This window comes from Nelusetta ayraudi, unplaced genomic scaffold (assembly GCF_046127955.1).
Source record: "Nelusetta ayraudi isolate G7.1 ecotype Tasmania unplaced genomic scaffold, CSIRO-AGI_Nayr_v1 ptg000114l, whole genome shotgun sequence".
Lineage (NCBI taxonomy): Eukaryota > Metazoa > Chordata > Actinopteri > Tetraodontiformes > Monacanthidae > Nelusetta > Nelusetta ayraudi.
In genome coordinates, this window is record NW_027466164.1 from 270,387 (window position 1) to 291,272 (window position 20,886).

A 20,886-nucleotide genomic window follows, 5' to 3' on the forward strand; every position below is an offset into this window, starting at 1 on the left:
AAGGCCTGTTCTTTCTTTTTCTCTACTCCGTCTTTCTCCTCCTCCTCCTCCGCCTCCTCCACCTGTTCCTCTTCTTTCTGCTCCTCTTTTCCCTCCTCTTCAAGGTAAAAGCTGCTGAAATAAGCAGTGTTTATCACACAGTATCACTCTTCCAGTTGTACAGGTTAGAAGACTGTGGTCGTAAGCTATCATCAGTTATATTATTATATAATACTACATTGATTATAATGCACTTGCTGCTTGATATTGACTGAGCTGTGCCTCAAGACATGACTGTTTGTTACTGTACATAGTTGTCTTGGCCAAGTTGGCCACAATACTGTGAAAACTGTAGACATTCTTGAGAGCTCCTTTATTGGTTGTCATTTTTTGGTCTTCACAATCGAAACAAAGCCTCTTTCCTGCCAAGAAGCTGTATTGTCCAGTAAATACAGATATTTCAAATGCATTTCTGTTACGTTTTATTTGCATAGTAGTTCTATTAGTTATTATCATAGTCCTTTGAATCAAACAGGTGACAAACTCAATACTATGTGCAGGGGCGGAATAGAATAGATGTTATTTCTTTTAGATTACTATCGATGCATCGGTAACGTCACTGAGGTGTCCCACTTTGTCCCACATTGGCCCACTCCCTGTCCCACATCTGGTAAGTTGGGATCTGGTCACCCTACACGTTAATACCGTGGGGCTTCAAAGACACTGATTTTGTTGTAACTTTGCTTCAGTTAATTTTTCAATTGACATTAACGCAACATGTTTTCTACATATCCCATGATATACTTTCTTCTATGAGGTGGCTCACCAAAACACTCCATCCATCTGCTCCTGCTCCGGCCCCCCTCTGTCACATTTTACAATCAATTATGGACCAACCAGTCAAAAGGGTTGTTTTTTTTTCTTTCTTTTATCATTGCACTGAACTTTTTATTATATTTCTTAGCTGTGACTGTGGGTTGTGTGCCAGTGAGCAACTGAATAAGTGAATTTTCCTTTGGGATGAATAAAGTATTTATCCATCTATCTATGTATCCACCCCTGGTCGAGCCACTAGAATAAACTAGACTTTTACGCCACTGGTTCATTCCCACTCCAAGGGGTTTGGGGGGAAAGCCGGCAGATCGTCCGACAAAAAGGGGGACCTTGAACGCACCGCACGTTTCCATGGGCTGTTGTGTCAACAGTCTGCGGCATGGCGGCGCTGCAGCACCTCCCCTCCCACCCACCGACCGACCGACCGACTGTGTGGGACCGTCCTCCTCCCTCCAACCCCTCCCCCTCCTCCCCGACAACATCAACCCACAGCAGCAACCTGATACCGGAGACGAGCGGTCCAGACAAGCCCTGCGAACGAGGCGTTCCCAGCCGCCCCGTCTGTCTGTCTGTCTGTCTGTCTGGCTGTCTCCCTGCCTGCCCCGAAGCCGGAGCTTCAAAACTAAGCCGTCAATGCCGAAGCGCAGCCGACCGCCTCGGGGTGGGAGCACAAGATCGCACCGACAGATAACTGTTTTCCCTCTGCCAGCTCGGGAGCAGTGAAGAAACCCAATTTGGCGCAAACCGACGCGGATTGAGATTAGATTTTTTTTTTTTTTTTTTTTTTTTTTTTTTTAAATTTTCTTTATTTATTTATTTTTGCGCTGATTCTTCTTCTCCTCCAGAAGGATCGTGGAGTGAGACGGGGAAATCACAGCCCTAGCGGTGTGGCTATCTTCGGCTAGCGTCGGTAGCCGAGCCAGCTTCGTAACCCGACCGACCGAGCGAGCGACCTGGCGTCTGATTTTTTTACGTTTTTCCCCCGTTGCTGTTTGTTTGTTTTGCGCACGATCTATCGAGTTTTGCTCATCTCCAAAAAAAAATAACATGCCCAACTGTGCTGGCCGGTGCTGCTGACACGGATTAATCACCGGCTGATTACATTTTTTGGCGACATTTCATGCCCTCTTTTCCCAAGTTTTTTTTTTTCCACCACCACCTCCTCCTCCTCCTCCTCCAGCACCAGACAGTCGCCCCGGGCTGCTAGCAGTGCTAGCAATGCTAACTAGCAGACATGGATGTCGGAGTCCAGTTGGCTGCTCGTTCTAACCGGCGGCGGGACTAAAGTTGACGTTCCGCCGTCAAAGAGGAGGTGGGGAGGGGGCGGCGGCGATCGATCGATCGATCGTTGATCGTCGATCGAACCCACACACACTCTCTCTCTCACACACACAAGCCCGGCGAGCCCGACAACAACACGGCGGCGCCCCCCCCTGCTCCATGGCATCGGTTTTTATCCATGTGTTCCACGACCGGGGGGATCAGTTCAAGTGATCGAGTTGGAGGGGTGGGAAGAGGGAAAGAGAAGGAAAAAGGCAAAGTATTTTCACGACGAGACGGGAGAGGAGAGGAGAGGAGGACTGAAGTAGTTCGACGGTGAGACTCGGAAGGGGATCCGACCAACGGCCATGGCCCGGATCACCATGAAGTCGCTCGCCAAATTCGGATTTTGCATGACGATTTTCCTCACTTCCGTGGCCGGTAAGTGTCCGATGAGCAAACTGCTTCTTCTTTTTTTTTATATTTGTATTTTAGATGTTTTGAACGTTGAAAAAACACTGTGCTTCTGTCAAATATCAACCCCCACCCGCCGCCGCCGCCGCCTTTTGCCGACTGTACAAATTTGTTTTCGTGCTCCGCTTGCTTGAATATTAAAGCTACAGTAGTAGTAGCAGTAACTTAGCGGTAGTAGTAGCCTACACCCAAATTCCAAATTCTTGCTTTTTTGTGTATTTGGACGTCACAAGTAATGACTGATGTCTGTGTAATAGTGTTGTGTGTGTGTGTGTGTGTGTGTGTGTGTGTGTGTGTGTGTGTGTGTGTGTGTGGATGTATATGTATGTACATAAATATGGATATGCATATGTGTGTATATATTTGTAAATCATCTATAGTGGTGAGAGAGAGAGAGAGAGAGAGAGAGAGAGAGAGAGAGAGAGAGACTTCCCCTTCATCCCCCCCTCATTTCCCACTCAGTGTTCAGTCGGGCTCCTGTCTGAAGTGACCTGCTGAGGCCGTTTCACTGTCATCAAGAGAAAAGCCCTCACAGATATAACCCCCCCAACCCCCCACCTCTAACCCCAGACAGACAGACCTCGCAAACTGACTGCCCACCACCACCACCACCACCACCACCACCAGCATCTCCCACCAGCGGCAGCAGCACCCAAAGAAACAGCCATTTAGTTTAGTGTACAAAAAGTTGCTGGAAAAACACTGCCAAACATACCGCAGTCCTCATCTGCCAAGTCGCGGCCCCCTGTTTTGTTTTTTTGGAGACTTTGGGCCGGGAGCCAGGCTTCTGTGAGACCTTAAAGCGTGATAAGATAGTAGCCAGGGCTGCGACAGAGCTGGAGGAGCGGGAGGGGAGGTGGAGGAATGTGTGGGAAGACAAGAAAGGTATTTAACGAGATGGGTAATTTAGGTGAGGAGGGCCCGAGCGTTTTGTTTCGGGAGGCTGAAATATGAGCCGCGCGTATCTTGACTTTTCAGCTCCTTTACTGTTTGTCCGAGCAAAACGGCTTCCGAAAGGCGTTTTTATATCGTGCCAGTGTGTTTGTCCGCATGTCAGTGTCGAGGCCCATCCGTACCTGGTTTATAGACCTAGTGTAATCGGATGTTTGTCGTAATGACCGTCGTCAAAGGAGCAGGAGCACGCCGCGTGCAGCGATGTTGTGGATGTGATCTGGCCGCACGGAGGACATAGCCCCGATTCTTTCTCCTTTTTCAACAGTTTACCTTTTTACAGGCAAACTGGAAGGGCCCGCACGCCGCATCGGTTTGCGCTCTCTAAGAAAAGGGCAGAAAAAAAGCGAAGCTGTCAACACAACGTGGATGTCGACACCTTTGGCCCCCGCCGTTCTTCAGACGCGCGAAACGATCGGCCCCCGTCCGCTCCACCGAGAGGCTTTCCAGCGATTCTTCCCCCGTCAAAGCGTGCAGTTCATTCTTTTAACAACCTTGACTGACAGCATTTCTCGTTCCTCCCCCCCCCCCCGAAGCCCATTCCAAGGTCACGCATCAACACAAACGCTTCCTACTTTAAGCCTGTTACGCTTGAGGAGGTAGAAAAAGGCGGGCGAGGAGCCAGCCAGCCAGCCAGACGCGGCGTTGCTTACCTTAGCGCGGCCGACTGTCGGTGGGAATCGCACTCACAGCGGCCGACTCGTCCAAACACTGGCGTCAGCTGTTTTGTTCACTCAGATCTGCAAAACAGGACGTCGGTTCGTGTAAATGGTTGACACAATACATGTGAACTTAGGTGAGTGCGCAAGAGTCCAGTTCAGAGATTTTGTGTTGCGTTGCTGTTGATGTGAAATGTATGTATGTGTGTATATATAATATATACACACATATATATATATATATATATATATATATATAAATAAAGTAAAATTCGGGGCACCGAGAGGTGATATAAGCACTCACAAAAACTGAAGAACCCAATACAAGAACAATACAAAACTTTAAAGCTGTCTTCAGTTCCAGAAGGTTGTAGCCTCTGCAATTTGCTCAGCCAACCTTGCGCTAACTCTAAAGACTTGTTTATGCCGGGGCACAGAGAGGAGCTATAAGCACTCGCAAAAACAAAAGAAACAACAGCAAAAAAAAATATATATATATATATATATATATATACATATATATATATATATATTGCCAATATGCCAGGTGCAAAAATTCTTATTATCAGTGCAAGCATCCAAACAGCCTTGAATTTGAAAAACTCCTATTAGCAGTCGGGTGGCGGCGAGAGCGTTGAATGCCCGCGCCTGCTCTTCACCGCCAGCAATAAAAACCCTAATCTGTCATGTTGGCCGAGCGTTGTCATCGTCACGACACATGATTACCTCGACCGGATCACCTTTTTTTGCGCCAGTATAACGCGCTGATAATCGCCGTCGGCGTGCACGTCGGCGGCCTGACACGTTAGCTCAACAATCAGCGGCTAATGGGCGCTTTACCCGGCGTGTAGGCAGGCGATAAATTTAAACGTCGGAGCGGATCGAGACCCAGCGGTCTTCGCTGCTTTATTGGAGTAATGTGTGTGTGTGTGTGTGTGTGTGTGTGTGTGTGTGTGTGTGTGTGTGTGTGTGTGTGTGTGTGTGTGTGTGTGTGTGTGTGTGTGTGGCGATCATATCGAGAGCTGTACTTTAAACAGTGTGCAGGATCTTCTGTTTGGGGGGGGGTTCCACTTCCTGTAGTTCCTCTTGCCCATTTGTCTTGTGCGTTGCCTGGTGCGTTCATGGGCCCAACTCGGGGTCGTCCCTTCCGCTCCCCGCGTCCCTGGTGACACTAATCAGCGTGTGGGCGTGTCGCCAACGTTGCCTAGCAAATCTGGAGCGAGGAGGGAGACCTGGCGTCCGCAACTTGTAGCTCTTTAGGTGAGGTGGTGGTGGTTTCTAGGCCCACTCCCAAAAACCAGACCCGGCGGAGATCCAGAACCTCCCACCAACCCCCGAAAAAGCTGTCCGCTCGGCAGGTCACAGCGCCGGGGCTTAACAGGAAGTGAAGCTCTTTGGCTCGAGATGACGGAGCGTGATGAACGTTTGGAGTGCCCCCCACCAACCGAGGGCCCGCCTCCAAACTCCAGTGCAGCGGAACATTTTTTCGGAGCCAGGTAGACAGCGGCCGTCGGCCCTAGAACCCTGTCAGCCAGTGACGACGAGGATGAATCAGAGCTGCTGAAATCAGAGTGCGCCTAAAGATTATTTTTAGTCCCAGTTAAAAGTGTGTGTGGGGGGGGGGGATTGGTGGTGGTTGCATCAAAGTGTTACTGACGCTTTTTATGTATGAAGGGGAGTGAAGGGGGAAGTTTTCCGAAAAAGCCTGCGGCGCCGCAAGAAAACGTTGCATGATTTTTGAAAAACGAGAGAGAGAGCAAAGAGGAAAAGGTTGTCAGGTGGCGTTTGCTTCTGATCTTCTTTCTGTCCGTTTTGTTTTTTTGAGGGTCGATTGGCAGGTGAGGTCCTGTAATTCGGGCATGGGCAAACTACGGCCCGGGGGCCATATGCGGCCCAGTAAGCTTTTTAACCCGGCCCACCCAACTTGAAGAAATGATAAATTCTAATTAATAGTAAGTCACAAAATAGCTGTATTTCATCCATTTTGTCAATGTTTTCAAAGGTCATTTCAATAAAGAGCAAAACACCGTGGAGCTACAAAGACACTGATTTCGCGGTAACTTCGATTTTGTCAATTGACTTTGAAGCAAAATGTTTTCTGCATATCCCATGAGATATTTTTTCCTCCTATGAGGTGGCTCATGAAAACACTTCCCCCCCCCCTGACTCTGGCACATTTTGGAACCCATTGTGGCCCCACCAGTCAAAGTTTGCCCAGCCCTGCTTTAGCTTCGCACGACTTGGCCTTCAGGCAAACTGAGCGCTTGTTGACTCTCGAGCGAGATGATAAAACATTTGAAAAAAGAAAAAAAAAAAGAAAAGAAAAATATAGCACCGGAGCAAACGGCGGCCCTGAAATATTTACATTTGACTTGGACGGTCAAACAAACACTTGATCCTCTCGATGCCGTCGCTCCAGCCGTCTCTGCAGCAAAAGTATATAAAAGGCGCCATCTATTTTTTTCTTTTTTTCTCTTTTTTGTACAAGCGGATGCCGTGACGGCGGGAGGAGGATTGGGGGTCGGGGAGGGTGGGAGGTGGGAGGGCGGGGGTCGCTCTCACGCACAGCCAGCCTCGCGCTCCTATTAATTGTGGGGGGGAAACCTGGAATAAAAAAAAAAAAATCAATCAACGTGCGCGATGTCTCTTGTTGTCGCTCGCTCGTTCTGGGGCTCCGGGAGTTAAAAAAAAAAAAAAAAAAAGAACACAAAAAAACATAAAAAACCCGCACACCCCCAGAGAGACACAATAGGACAGTGTTCAACTGAGCTTCTGGTTTTGGCAAAAATGAGAAATTAGTGAGTGTTTCTATTTTTTCCCCTTTTTTTGCAGCCAAACAAAAGGTGCAGCCTGGGGAGGGTAACTGGGAGTGACAGCGCGTGGTTTAACAAGGAGAGGGCTCCGTGGGCCCGACGCTGCGCGGTGCACACACTGTGTGTGTGTGTGTGTGTGTGTGTGTGTGTGTGTGTGTGTGTGTGTGTGTGTGTGTGTGTGTGTGTGTGTGTGTGTGTGTGTGTGTGCGCGCTAAAGTGGGTTTGCGTTGTTGCACAGCTATGGATTCCAAGTGATCGAGTGATCGCGGCAGAAAGTCTCTCTCTATTTCCTCCGCTGGGTGAGAGGTCATCATTTCCTTCCGTCCTTCCTTCCTGTTGCACGGCCGGTTGGCGTTGCGTAAGGCAGGGCGGAAGGGCCAATTTTAGAATTTTTTTTTTTTTTTGGGGGGTTCGTACGAGAAATTTGATGCTATCGCGTCAAATATCAAGTGCGGAAGTCTTGATTTGCCAGCGGGTGTCGCGGGATGTTTTGGAGGGTCTCAGATTATTGATTTACTTTGTTGCTCTGTCTTTGTTGATCGGGCGTGACGAGGCATTCTGACAACAGGCTGGCTTGTCCGTGGAGGCGTTTGGAATGTGTTGACAAATGCACCGTATTGTATAAAATACTGATATAGGATATTATAATGCAACAGCTTGTTTTGCTTGCCAATTATATATTCTGGAGCTGTAGGATCTCTCTCTCTCTCTCTCTCTCTGTTTACTGTTAACATGGAAATCAACACCAATTCAAAAATTAGGTGTGTGTGTGTGTGTGTGTGTGTGTGTGTGTGTGTGTGTGTGTGTGTGTGTGTCAGAGGGTTATTTTACAACAATAACAGAAATTGTTTCATCCAAAAGTGGGTGGGAAAAAAATCTCCCGCCGCCTGTTTATTGGCTGAATGAGAGCGGAATTTTTTTAAATCACACGGCTTCAAAACTTTTGCTCGTTCATAAATAATCTGGGATTATCCATCCGGCCGGGTCCGCGGTGGTGACGGCCAAACACGCGGCCACTCTTGTCATCTACGCCTCGCATTTTGGGGAAAGTTGAGGTATAAAGGGGAGGGGGAGGGGGCATGGAGAGTGGGGGGGTCAAAAAAAAAAAAAAAGGCTTTTGCGGTCAATAATGGAGGCCTCTCTAAGCTCGGAGGTCGTATAAGCTACAGGATTAACATAACTGTACCAGACCCAGACAGACACAGACTGGAGTGCTGCTGCTGGTGGTGCTGGTGTATTTCTTTTTTTGGGGGGGGCTGTCCTCCCCAGGCAACAGATGGGACAGATTAAAGCCCGCTCAGACCACCCCCCGCCCCCCTCCCTCAGGCCCCCCTCCCTCCAGTCTTTAAAACCAACCACGGGGGGACTTTGCAAATATCGGGGGGGCGAGGTGCGTCAGCAAAATAGACCCCCGTAGGCCCGGCTAGCACCCAAACAACAACAGCAGCAGCAGTGGCTGCGTTTCCCTGATGGTTTTATCGCAAAATAAAAGCGATAGTTCGGAAAATTTCGCCAAAGTGCAATTGCGATTCGCAGGTGTTTGCATTGAATGGTGTGAATCGGAAAATATTCCGTCTCCTCCTCCTCCGTCCAATCACAACGCGACATTTTCCCTTGAAGTGAACTGGTCACGTGACCCCCCGCTGACGTGTAAATGCGGGGGGGGGGAAAAGTGTTTCCATGACACTTTTGCGATATACCTCGATATCGATACGCCTGAAAAAGCACCTTGTGAGAGCTTCAAGACCTTTTAGCCGTCTTTGAGAGGATTTTCCAAGTTTAGGTGTTTCCATTACCAGTTTTTTATTGAGGCACTGAGGTTTTGCGCAATTCTAGGGGTCATGGAAGTGGTAGCCCCGGTGCTGTGCGTTATTCATTCATTTGTTCATTCATTTCAATCTTTATGTGGCTCTCGTCCTGCTTTGTATCAGACTGAGCTTCAAAACGCTGTCTTTTATCCGACTCAGACCGAGCCTGATCTCCATGCCTGGGACGTGTCGGCACTCCCGCAATGCCCGGTGCAAAAAACACACACATGCACACACACACACATCCCCCGGTGCCCTCCGTCCATTCCTCTAATCTGAGCTGGGAACCAGTAGCAGCAGCAGAAGCAGCAGCAGCGACTGCTCGCTGACTTTTAATCAAGTCTCCGACTTGTCTTGTCTCGCGTTTCTCCGGCGAGGCCTTGGCAGGTCGGAAGGAGAGGAGCCAGATTAAATCGCTGTTGTTTTGTAGGGGGTGGGGGAGGGGGGAGGGGGGAGAGGGGAGAGGGTGGCGGGGAGGGACGGAGCACCGAAGGCCAATTGGGGGAGGAGAGCAGGAGGAGGAGGAGGAGGAAGGGGGCCAGATTAGCAAGTAACTGGGCCATGGGTAAACACCAGCGCATTGGCTCGCCCTGCCGCCCAATGAGAAGCCTCCAAGCGTAAAAAACTACTCCAGAGAGCTTTTTTGGGGGGAGGGGTTTGACTTCCCACCAACATCGCCCTCTCGGAAAACGGAAACCGCTCAATGATGAGCTTCCGAAAAGGAACGGCACCCAAACGAATCCCAATTCCGACATTTTTATTGTACTTTTGATACGAACTGGCCGACGGATCGGAAATTTAGAATTCCCAACATTTTTAGCCAGTAACCCTCTTCATAAGTGCCGAACGTGAAAGTAGTGATGATGGATGTGGAATGTGTCTTTTTTTTAATTTTTTATGGCGGGTTTGTTAGTAGTTCTATTGGACTCGTAATCATTGCTTTTCAATTTAATTTACGATACGCACCGAAGGGAGAGACTTTCAAATTTCGTTGTACTAATGACAACACAGGAATTCAATTCAATTCATGTTGTCACTAGTACAATTGTCGTCTAGTAGTGTGACAGTATGATTACACAATCCAAACACAGTGTAATAGCGGAATACAGTGTGAATCAAAATGCACTTTGGAGGTCTTTCACATAAAGACAATTCAATTCAATGCTACTCAAAGAGCTCTTTCAGACTTTGCAGGGTTCTGAGGTTTTTGATTCCACAGCCTTGAATTCTCAGTCTGAAAATTAATAATTCATACACGAGATACGAGATCCACGCAGCCTTTGAAGGAGGAGCGACCGACTGTGCACTCTGGGCTGGCGCCAGGCCATTGTGCGCCCGCTGCAAACTTGCTGGGTGTTGTCACTTCCTGCTGTTGTTCCCCTCACATCCCACTCACATCCTCACCCCTCGCCCCTCTCCCCCCACCCACCCCCCCATTCTGGACTTTGAGCAATTGGAATGGAAGGGGACACAGAGAGGAAAAAAAAAAAAAGAAGCGTAGCGAAGTATGACCGCTTTGAGGCCGACGACGTCATTTTAAGAGATGGATCAAAGTACGGTAGTTTGTTGGGGAGAGAAAAGGTTCCGCGGCGCCTCGCTGGCATTCCAAGGAGTTCACAGCAAGTTCTCCGTGGGGGGGGGGGGGGGGGGCAATTTTCAGGTTGCCGGCTGGACGACTTTTTCTTTTTCTTTTTATAAATAAAAGAGAAAATTCATCTGCGGCAGAAAAGCAAAACAAAAAAACATGCGCCCACCGCCTCCTGCGCATAATTCTCCGTGCCAGGAGCTAACGCTAACAGCTCTGGGCTAAGAGTCAACATTCCTCGGTAGATAATGGGGGGGGGGGGGGAATAATAATAACTCGCTGCGGCCGCAGTTGCGGCCTTGGATTTGATCTCGCCTTGGACTTGATACACAGTTGCCGCGACATGCTTACATTTGTAGCGTATGTTGTATATATATAAAAAAAAGAAAAGCTGGAATGTCATGGAACGAGTAAAAGATTCTTGGGCTGGTTTGTTTTTGCATGTTCAGGAGCAAGTCCTGGTTCTCATGAATTACAACGAGGAGGAAAGTGAATCAGTCTGCAATATTCTCATTTCATTTCTGGACATTTTTTCTATTCGCCATTACAATACGGAGACACGTCAATCCTGAGGTTACCGTGGGTGTACGTTTCGTTCTCTTGAACGTACCCTAATGTGTCTTGTCATGTTGAATATGTAACTGCCGGCTGGAGTGAGCCGGCGGCGCGGAACGCAAATGAATACATAAATACGTATGGGCCTGTTTAGACACAAATGTTCATCATTTTCCCTCTACGACTGGTTTGTTGGCATGCGGGAAGAACGTACAACATCTTTGATGTGCAGCGTGTGCGTGTGCGTGTGCGTGCGTGAGCGTGAGCATGAGTGTGTCCCTCCAGCGTGTTGATTAGAATTGGGAGCGTGCGAATAAAGAGTCTTCACACAGCCCCCGATGCGATGGTTCCTCGACCGGTCGGCTTTATCTCAGGCAGACTGGTGAAACATACTCGTACTCGAGGCTTCCTGCTGAGCTGTGACATTAGCATAGCAACATTAGCCCGAGAGAGTGAACTTTCTCTGCTGGAGCCATTGTGGTGTTTTAAATAATAAAGAAAGAAAGAAAGGAAGAACACGTTGCCCACATAAGGAAGCCCCTCTGTGCCGTTTCAGCATCGTCGTTCTAACGCAGGCGTGGGCAAACTACGGCCCGGGGGCCATATGCGGCTCACTAAGCTTTTAACACCGTTCCGCCAAATTTGACGAAATTATATTCATAATAAGTTAGTCATAAAATAGCCATATTTCATCCATTTTTCAGTGTTTGTCATTTCAATAAAGAGCTAAATAGCGCAGGGCTTCAAAGACACTGATTTTGTTGCAACTTTGCTTTGGTTCATTTTCAATTGACATTAAAGCATCATGTTCTCTTCATATCCCATGATAGATCTTTTCCTCCTATGAGGTGGCTCACCTAAACGCTCCATCCATCTGCTGCTGCTCCGCTACCCCCCCTCTGGCCCATTTCAGAGCCCACAGTGGTCACTGTGCTAACTGCTAACACATCACTCGGATAAATTTTGCTGACTTGTGCTGCGGCATCCATGCTAAGCTAAGCTAAGCTAAGCCAAAGCGTCAGGAGGAGTTGTTTCCATCTCGTCGGTAGTAACCTCTGCACCCCCGCCTCCCGCCCCCTCCACCGCTTCCTCCGGTCGGGAAGACGAGGGACAAGTGAGTAGCCGCGGTTGAATCTCCGAGGGCGAAGGAGCCGTTGCGGCAACCAAAGTACTGCATTCTAGTCTCGGGACTTTCCGTCTCTACCTGCGCTTGCGGTTCCGCCGCTCGCCAGCGAAGCCCTACAGGTTGAGGGGCAGCGGAGGGGTGGAGGGTTCGTGGGGGGTGGGCGCACCAGTGGCTGATTGCTTTATCTGTGGATGGGAGCAAAAGAGGAGGAGGAGGGTTGGCACCGTGCCCGGTTGAGCTACCGCTGCATCAAGTCCCACACACACACACACACGCACACACGCGCACACACACACACACACACACACACACACTTTGGCCCACACAGGCTAGCTCGACCTTGGCCAGGGCGCAGTCACCCAGCAGCTCCTCCTCGCTCCCATCTTTCCGCCCCCGTCGAGGAGGAAAATAGGGAGCAGCAGCAGCAGCAGCTGGGAGTGAAGGGAAAAAAAACAAGCAGGCACATCGTGTTTCCCCTCTTATCAGGAAACGGACCCCAGCGTCGGCAGCGTGTACACACACTGGGAGGTGGGGGGGAGGGATTAAGAATTTCTCTTGTGACATAAAAGAACGACATAAAAATGACAAACGTGGGAGTCCATTTCCAAATAAGCCAATCATATTCCTTCCGTCTTTAACTTGAGTCAAGTCCTGTAGTTCGTCTCTGTTCAAACTGCGTCTCACGCAGTCTCAGGCGGCGCCTTGTCTTCTCCACCGTGTCATCGTTTCTCAACTGGTGGGTCGCGAGTTTGTAGCGTTCCGCTTTTGAACTGTGACTGTCGGGTGTTTGGGATGAGGCGAATCCAGGGGAGGGCAAACTTTTAGACTGGTGGGGCCACAGTGGGTTGTAAAATGTGACAGGGGTGGGGGCGGGGGGGTTAGCGGAGCGGCAGCAGATGGATGGAGTGTGACCCAGCTCATTGGAGAAAAAATATATTTTGGAATATGTAGAATAAAACCTGTTGCTTTAATGTCTATTGAAAATCAACTTTAAATATCAATGTCTTTGAACCCCCCCCCCGCGGTATTTAGCTCTTTATTGAAATGATGAAATACAACTATTTTGTGACTTGCTGACTTGCGGACCGGATTAAAAATCTTAGCAGGCCGCATATGGCCCCCAGGCCTTGGTTTGCCCACGCCAGGGCTAATCGATGAGGAGGCGATGGAACGGCTGCATGAATTAGATCTGAAGCTTTTTCTCAGCCTCGCAGGCTATAATGCAAACTCATCCCCCGCCTTCGTTCTCCTCGCTTGTCACCCAACTGTCGGATTCCCTTCTCCCCCCCCCTCCCGACTCACGACTGGTGTCCTGTCTCCCCCACCGCAGCAGCGCAGGGCGAGGAGAGGGAGTGCGCCTTCACGGACCAGCAGCAGCAGTGGGAGGTGGATCGGGTGGCCGGGGGCGAGGGCCGGGTCTCCCCGGAGAACACCACCATCCGATGCCCCAAGGGCAGCCACTGCTTCGGCCTGTGGGAGAAAAGCCCGCCGGGCGAAGTGCGGCTCGTCAAACAAGGTAACGTCCTGGAGACACGTGAGACGATGACGCAACAGTGAGAATTTTGGGCCAATGAGTCGGGTTTTGGCTCCGCTTAATTATATAAAGTTCATTGATTTTGCATTGTTGAGCTCATTCAGTCGCATGGAGCCCGGTCTCAAGTTAGTGCTGCAGGTTAACCTTCACTTTCTGCAAATAATACGTAAGTTTTAAAGGGCCAGTGTGAAAAATTATTAATTTGCACACTGGACCTTTTAACTCAGAAAAATGTCAAAATAACTGCAAGTTATCTCCTTTTTTTTTGTTGCTGAAATGGCATTCGAGACGGCGTTAACCACTGTGCACTTGACAATCAATGCACTTCCATAAATGGTTTATATGCGTGTCGAGAAGAAGTCACACTATGACATTTAGACCAGCGGCATATTTGAAACGACCTACTTTGATTTGCAGTTTGTGCGCTAGCACGAGGTCTTCCTCTTTCAAAATAGAGCTAACCCGCAATATTGTTGTAAAGGGACAGGTTTGCATTACTGACGTCTTGCAACACAACCTCACTTTAGGCACTTTTATCCCTTATAGACATGTGAGAAACATTATTTTAAACCACCCGTTTACAGTCTGCAACTGCTTAATTTGATTTTAATTTTTGGCTTTTTATCGAAGTTCTTTGGCCTTTTAATTATTTGAAGTTTTCAGTATTTTATTGTTCTTCTTGTTTTTAATCTTTTAAATCCTGTAGTACCATTTTATTTTTCTGTTCTTCAACTCATGCTGTGAGTTAGTTTTATACGTACTCTCGGCATCATTGCAAATAAGGGTCGCCCTCAGTGAACTTCTGGGGTCACATGACCTGTTGTGCTGTTCTAGGCCCTCCTGGCTGTTTAAACAGTAGGAGCGGGCAAACGTGAGCGAGAGGAAACGGGGGCAGCTCCAAACAGTCCTGTGAGCCGATTGGATGTTGGTTTGCAAACAGAGCCTACTGAAGCTACTGAGTCTAGCGAGGCCTCTTAACCGCCGCCATGGGTTAAACGCAATTCCTTTCCAACGTGGGCGCTCAGGAAAGCTTGCCCCTGACTTAAGAAGAATAACATTTCAGAGGTCACCGCAATACATCGACAGCAGCAGCGCTGCGTGTGAAAGTGCTCCCGCCCACTCCTGACCACGTGTCTATTACTGCAAACTATGGAAAGTGGCTCCAAGAAAAAAAAAAAAAAAAAAAACCCCAGCAACGGCCACGCAACAGGAGGCGACACGCGTCGGGTGATGACATTTGCGCCTCCCACCTTGTGCAAGGTTGCTGGACCCACATCGGCGACCACCAGAGCTGCCGCCAGGACCGCTGCGTGGTGACCAACCTCCCGCCGCAGATCCAGAATGGCACCTACCACTTCTGCTGCTGCGGCAGCGACATGTGCAACGTCAACTTCACCGAGGGCTTCACCTCGCCCAGCCCCACCACGGCGCAGCCCTTCTGTAAGTAGACTCCCATCATCACGTGCCTTCGATTTATTAACGTCAGCTGTGCTGACATGCGCACATTTCTCCAATCCGATCTGAACCTCGGCCGATCGGAAATTCCAAATCCGCTGTTTACATGGACGCGAAATGGAATGAGCCGATCGTGACGTGCGTGTACGTGCACCAGGAGTTGTCTAATTTTCCGGAAATGGTAGTAGAACCACGCCTTCCGCCTGTGTTGTGAACAAACGCCGCGGTGTCCGCACGTCCTCGCCTCGTTCACAAGCCTTCAAACTTTTCTGGCGTTTTTTTTTTTTTTTTTTTTTATCTGGTCCATCGTTTCGTTTATGTTTAGCCATAAAATGGCCGGCTGCCGCTGTGCGCAGTGGAGATAGTCCGAGACGGGATCCGAATGGGCGTGTACGTGGACGCCATTCGGAATAATGATCGGCATAAACCACCTCTCTCATTCGGGATAAAATTTTGTTCCGAACGGACCGGACCGGATCAGAATCTTCCGATTGACGCGTTTACGTGAAGCATTTTTAATGTGATTGGGCCTTTATTCCGATTATTTGTGTCCATGTAAACGCAACTATTGAATGATTGTTGTGATGGCAAGCACACCTCTGATCGACGCTGCACAAACGGCAATAACAAAACAAAAACAACATTCCATAATGATGCAACTAAGTGTGTCATGTTTGGAGATTATGAAGAGCCTGCCAGTGAGCTACGGTTGGCCTGCGTGCCCAAACCTGGATACCTCATCCACCGTCTTCTTCGTTGGTTTATTTGAAGAGGCGAGCAGTCGCCCTGAATATGGAACAAGCTGTCAGGCGACCTGGATTGTCCACACCAGGCTTCCTTTAGAAATAGGTATACATAGAACAAGACCATTGCTCTATGTATGCATTTGTTTATTTATCTATTTATGGGCAGTATGTTAAGCTTTTACCAATAGAAAAACATAAATCAAGCCTTTAATACAAAGGAAGCACACCATTCACAAAGTCACTGTATAAAAACCACAGAGAGTGTGTGGGACGTAGAGGCGACCATAAATACTCTGGTTTGTCTCCACCCAGTAGGAATTCAGCGCTCATTTTTTTCGGCATCCCAACTTTGTCCAACTTGTCCACCAGCTTTAACCCCAACCTGTAATAGTGCTTGTGGTTTTGCATATAATTAAACAGGGGAACAAATCCCCTTTATTTTAATGCTCCACCCCTCAACCCCCCAGAGCCGGCGCAAAGTATAAATTATGTATCTGCAAGCAGCCCCGCAGTTTGCCAGAAAGCAGCAGCAGCAGCTGCAGCAGCAGCAGCAGCAGCAGCAGCAACGGTGTTCACTGCTTACAGTTTCCTGCTGGAATCGACACCTTTTAAACACCTTCAATACTATTTGCCGAGACGTGCTGAGACGTGCAAGTAGTTGACTGAAGTCTGGAGCGGATTTTCAGTTAATTAGCCTGAAAGTGTGAATCAAAGGACAAGTTGGTTAAAACCAAAAACAGAGATGCGTGTGTGTGATGAAGACGTTGACTGGCTGGTCAAACAACACAACAAAAAAAAACAACCAAAAAAGTCCCGTGTCTATGAGGCGCACTTCACCAAAAAGGCTCCGTGTTAAATGAAAGATTCTTCTCGGCAACGCCAGCCGCAATCAATTTTTGATGGCGCCACATCGGGACGCTCCAGAGACCAGTTCTACATTTTTGGTGTTTACGCCGTGACTCCAGGGCGCCGGGGAGGAACCTCCGTTTTGGGACGGCCGGTGCTCAGCGAGTCGGGGGGGGAGGTGAGGGACGGACGGAGGGTTGATGGGATTGAATCTTCACGTTCTTCTTTTTCTTCTAATTATGTACTTTTACTCTTTGACTGGTTGAGTTGGTCTCTGCGTCGTGTGATGTTGTTTTTGAAAATGTGAGTGAGAGCAGAAATTAAAAATTGATTTTCAAAAATCTTCCCTTTTTTTTTTCCATTCTCTTCTGCTTCTCCTTCGTCTTCCTTATCTTCTCCTTTTTCTTTCTCTGCTTCTGCTTTTTCCTCTTCTACTTTCTTCTTTTTCCTCTTCCTTATCTTCTGCTTCTTTTTCTTCTTCTTCTTCTTCTTCTTCTTCTTCTTCTTCTTCTTCTGCACGGTCATTTAGCATCTAACTCACTTTGAGCTAGCATAGCGCGCATTGTTTAATGGCTCCTTCTTCCCCTCAAGGTTGAGGTGTGACTGGGACAGGGAGGGAGGGGAGGGAGGGGGAAGAGCCGAGACGTCACAGCTGCCCACGCACCAAACACACACACACACACACACAGACACACAGACAACGCACAACCCCAAACAGCCCGTGTCGCCTTTCTGCATTCCGCGGATTACGAGGCGTCTGCCGCCGCGGCACTGCTCCTCCGTCTGCGGTGGCACTCGCACTCCTTCCGCCGAGTCGGGACGGATTAAGAGAGAGAAGGTGTAACACAGGGACACGGTGGCGGTGGGGAGTGTGGGTGGCTGCCTTCGTGGCGGGGTGTGTTTTAGAGCTCGTTACCTGCGTTGTACTGAACTGAAAAAGCACATGACTTTTTAAATAACAAAGAATCCCAAATTCATTGTCACAGTCGTATTTCTGCTTTAATCTGTCGTTGCCTCTCGGCTGGATTGAGCGTGTCGGGGCAGATAGGCGGCAGAGTTATTAGAAGGAGGAAACAGTTTAGTCATTAGGGCCGTCTGGGTAATCGGCTACCGTGACGACATCCAGGCCCAGGTGCAGACAGGAAGTCTTTTTTCTTTTCTTTTTTTTTTTCCCCTTGAAGCAGGAGAATAACAAAGCAGGGACAGAAATAGCGCTGAGTGAATTAGCTGCTAAAAGGAGTATTTATCTGCGAATTAGGCTGAGAGGCAGGAAGCAGGCAGTTCATATCCAGTCAGCTCATGTGTAAATATGTGAACACCTGGAATTGGGCACCTTTGCTCCAGGGGTCACCAGGGCTGGTGGCCACTTTAAAAAAAAAAATAGAGATAAAGAGCTTTTTCTTATTCTTTAAACTTTAGCGGACATGCTGTGTTTTTAACTGAATGACGACTTCCTGTCCTCAGTTGTTTGCGTGGCGTGTGTGCACCGTGCGCTAGCTAAATGACATTATACTGGGGCCGGAAAACAGCATAAAAAAATATGCAAAAATGCAAACTAGCAAATCCAGGATGAAATGACAGGAAGTCAGCTTCAGTTGACATTGGCTAAACAGCTACTGCTGGCTAAACTAGATTGACAGGTTCTCTTTTTTTTTAACATCTATTTTACAAAAGAGAGGACCGCAATCCCATTGGAATGGCGCTAAGCTAAGACGACGTCATTTTTAAGGTGCAGTGTGTAGAATTCTGTATTTAGGGCACTGTCAGGTGTGCTTCCTTAAATACCGAGCTACCAAAAAAAAAAAAAATGCAAGATGGCAGCTAACTAGAAGCGAGACCCCTGCTGCTCTATGTCTATTCTCTATATATATTCTATATGTATACACTTTTATCAATGAATTTATAGGCAGTATGTTAAAGTTTTACCGATATAACAATCATAAATCAAACCAAATTTTTCACACTGGACCTTTAAAGTCAATAGAAGTACACTAGCAGTTGGTGGCTGTGTACGTTTGAAAGAGGGAACAATGAAAGAGCGCCCCCTATATCTGCTTCGTCCAACTTTTTGACGGGTGGGGCCACAAATAAAAAGTTCTGGGACTTGCATACCTCGAAGGTGCATTGTGGGTCTGCTCCGCGCCGGCTGTGACCTGCCATCACAAAAAAGGGTAATTGTATCGACGTTGAGCGATTTTTGATCAGCTGTCCGCGTCTGTCGGAATCACGGCCGACCCCCGGGGTTTTGTGCGGGCGGTGTCGGACGCTAGCGTGTCGGTGGAAACGCTCGCCCGCAGCCCTTGGAAGCCATGAATTATTAACAGCGCCGGTGGCCTGCAGCGGCGGCAGCCGGCCCGTGCTGAGTGATGCGAAGGACGCAGGACGTGCACGCTGTGGAAAGGCGCACCTCGACTGCCGCAGCCTTGCAAAAAAAAAATAACACATACCAGGATCGACCCAGAATTCGATAAATTCGATGGAGCTGCGTTGATCCCTGTCGTCCAAAACGGGAGCGCGCAGTTGCGAATTGCTCTGTGGTCCAATTTTCAAGAGGCGCTCATGGACGAATCAAGCGTCAGCTGTTGTACTATAATATTTGGAGATTTTCAAGAGGAAACAGCAACATCTAGTGGTTAGATTTTAGATTGCAGCGTCTTTTCGCTCTCTCTCCCCCTTCCTGAGGTTGCCGGTGAACTACGGTTGGCCTGCGCACACAACCCTGATTACCTCGATCACCTTCTTCTTCGTTGGTTAATTTCAAGACGCAAGCGTTAACTAAGAGTCCCGTTGCAGAGCTGCTGCAATGAACTGCATCGATGGGAATCCTCTCCCAGCAGTCAGAAGAGGGGCTGTGCGGCGTCGACCCGTTTGCTCCGCCCGTGTAAAAAGTCACCGCTTGATGATACTTTTTTTTTTTTTTAAATCCTTCTTTTTTTTTGGTCCATTCTTCACAGACTCCCGCGCGCTGGGCTACGAAGAGACGGTAATTATCACCCTGGCAACGGTGTCTGTGCTGGCAGTGCTCGCTGTGGCCGCCTTCTTTGGCTACCGCATGATGCACGGTGAGTTCAATGCCGCTGCGAGGCGTCGGTTTTTCTTTGTTCCCTTCAAAAAAATAAATTAAAAAAAGGACTTACTCATTAATATTTTCTCTCTTTTTGGTGGTGAACACGCCTGCATGTTTTTTTGCGCTAATCTTGAGCCCTGTGCTTCACCTCCCCTGCCCGTCCCCCGTCCCCCCCGCCCCCCGTCCCCCCGCTGTGCGTGTGTGTGCGTCAGGAGACGGGAAGCAAGGCCTTCACAACCTGAACATGATGGAGGCGGCCGGCTCCGAGAGCTCCCTGGATCTTGACAATCTCAAACTGCTGGAGGTTTGTGTCCTTTCTTCCTTTTCTCTTTTCCCTCATTTCTTTTTCATCCCCGTCGCTGTTTATTTACTCGGCCGCCAAACTCATTCTATTTTTGGTGGCGCCGGCCCTGGATAAATTCAAATGATTCAGCGTGGCGGCGCTACGCTGGCTGTCATTAGAAGCCGGCCAGTTTTTATATTAGTATGCTGCCTTCACTGCATCATCACTGTGTTTGGCCTGTTGTTTGTCTCTTCACTCCTGTCACCAATCAGACAGCAGCAAAGGATGGAGTTGCTGCCGCTGCCGCTGCTCTGTTGAGCTATGACTCATGCTTCTGCAAATCGGCTCCTTGTGATGTCACAAAGGGCACCAACAACCCCGGGCTTCTAGCGTTTGTCTCCTTCCGAGCGAGGAAGGCCGCCGTTTTTTTAAAGGCAGCGAGTGTTTTTGAAGATTCAAGATCTAAAGGTTTTTATTTGTCACATGTCGCGACGCACGGCAGTGGAATGTTGACGTGATAGTGCACACAAGGAATAAAGTAAGTGTAAAAAAAAAGAAAAAAAAAAAAGAGTTTACGAAGTGGCAAGTGGTGAGTTAAATTACAAAAGTAGAAATGATTAAAAAAAAAAGCATGTGCAAGTATAGATAAGGGTGTTTGAAGTGCAATGCAAGACTATACAATATAATATGATATAATTAGTTTCAAACAATGGAATGCAAAGTGTTTTTCCAGCAAAGAACGAAATGAACTCTTTTTTGTGGTGGGAATCGCTAGGTACCCGACGATTCAATTCGATTCCGATTCAGAGGGCTACGAAGAAATTAATTGCGACTAATCGAGAATCGCGATTTATCACGATTATTAGTAAATAGATTAATATTGGTCGCACATCAGTTCCAGCCTCATTTAA

At 48.4% G+C, this 20,886-nt stretch overlaps 1 protein-coding gene and 1 long non-coding RNA gene across 5 annotated transcripts in view; both read left to right on the forward strand.

Annotated features, from left to right (window-relative positions):
• The first annotated feature begins 1,667 nt into the window (after nt 1–1,667).
• Nucleotides 1,668–20,886, forward strand: part of LOC142903597 (bone morphogenetic protein receptor type-2-like) — a 33,328-nt gene continuing 14,109 nt past the window's right edge. For 2 of the 4 annotated variants that reach the window (XM_076049322.1, XM_076049325.1), the window contains exons 1-5: nt 1,668–2,514; nt 13,375–13,560; nt 14,839–15,018; nt 19,580–19,687; nt 19,905–19,996. In XM_076049322.1, coding sequence (XP_075905437.1) covers nt 2,442–2,514; nt 13,375–13,560; nt 14,839–15,018; nt 19,580–19,687; nt 19,905–19,996 — 639 coding nt within the window. In that variant the 5' untranslated portion in view covers nt 1,668–2,441. The remainder of the gene's footprint in view (nt 2,515–13,374; nt 13,561–14,838; nt 15,019–19,579; nt 19,688–19,904; nt 19,997–20,886) is intronic. The other 2 variants (XM_076049323.1, XM_076049324.1) reach the window with 2 other exon arrangements.
• Nucleotides 17,695–19,537, forward strand: LOC142903604 (uncharacterized). Its single transcript, XR_012929268.1, has 2 exons — nt 17,695–19,206; nt 19,239–19,537. It is a non-coding gene; the product is annotated as an uncharacterized LOC142903604 (long non-coding RNA).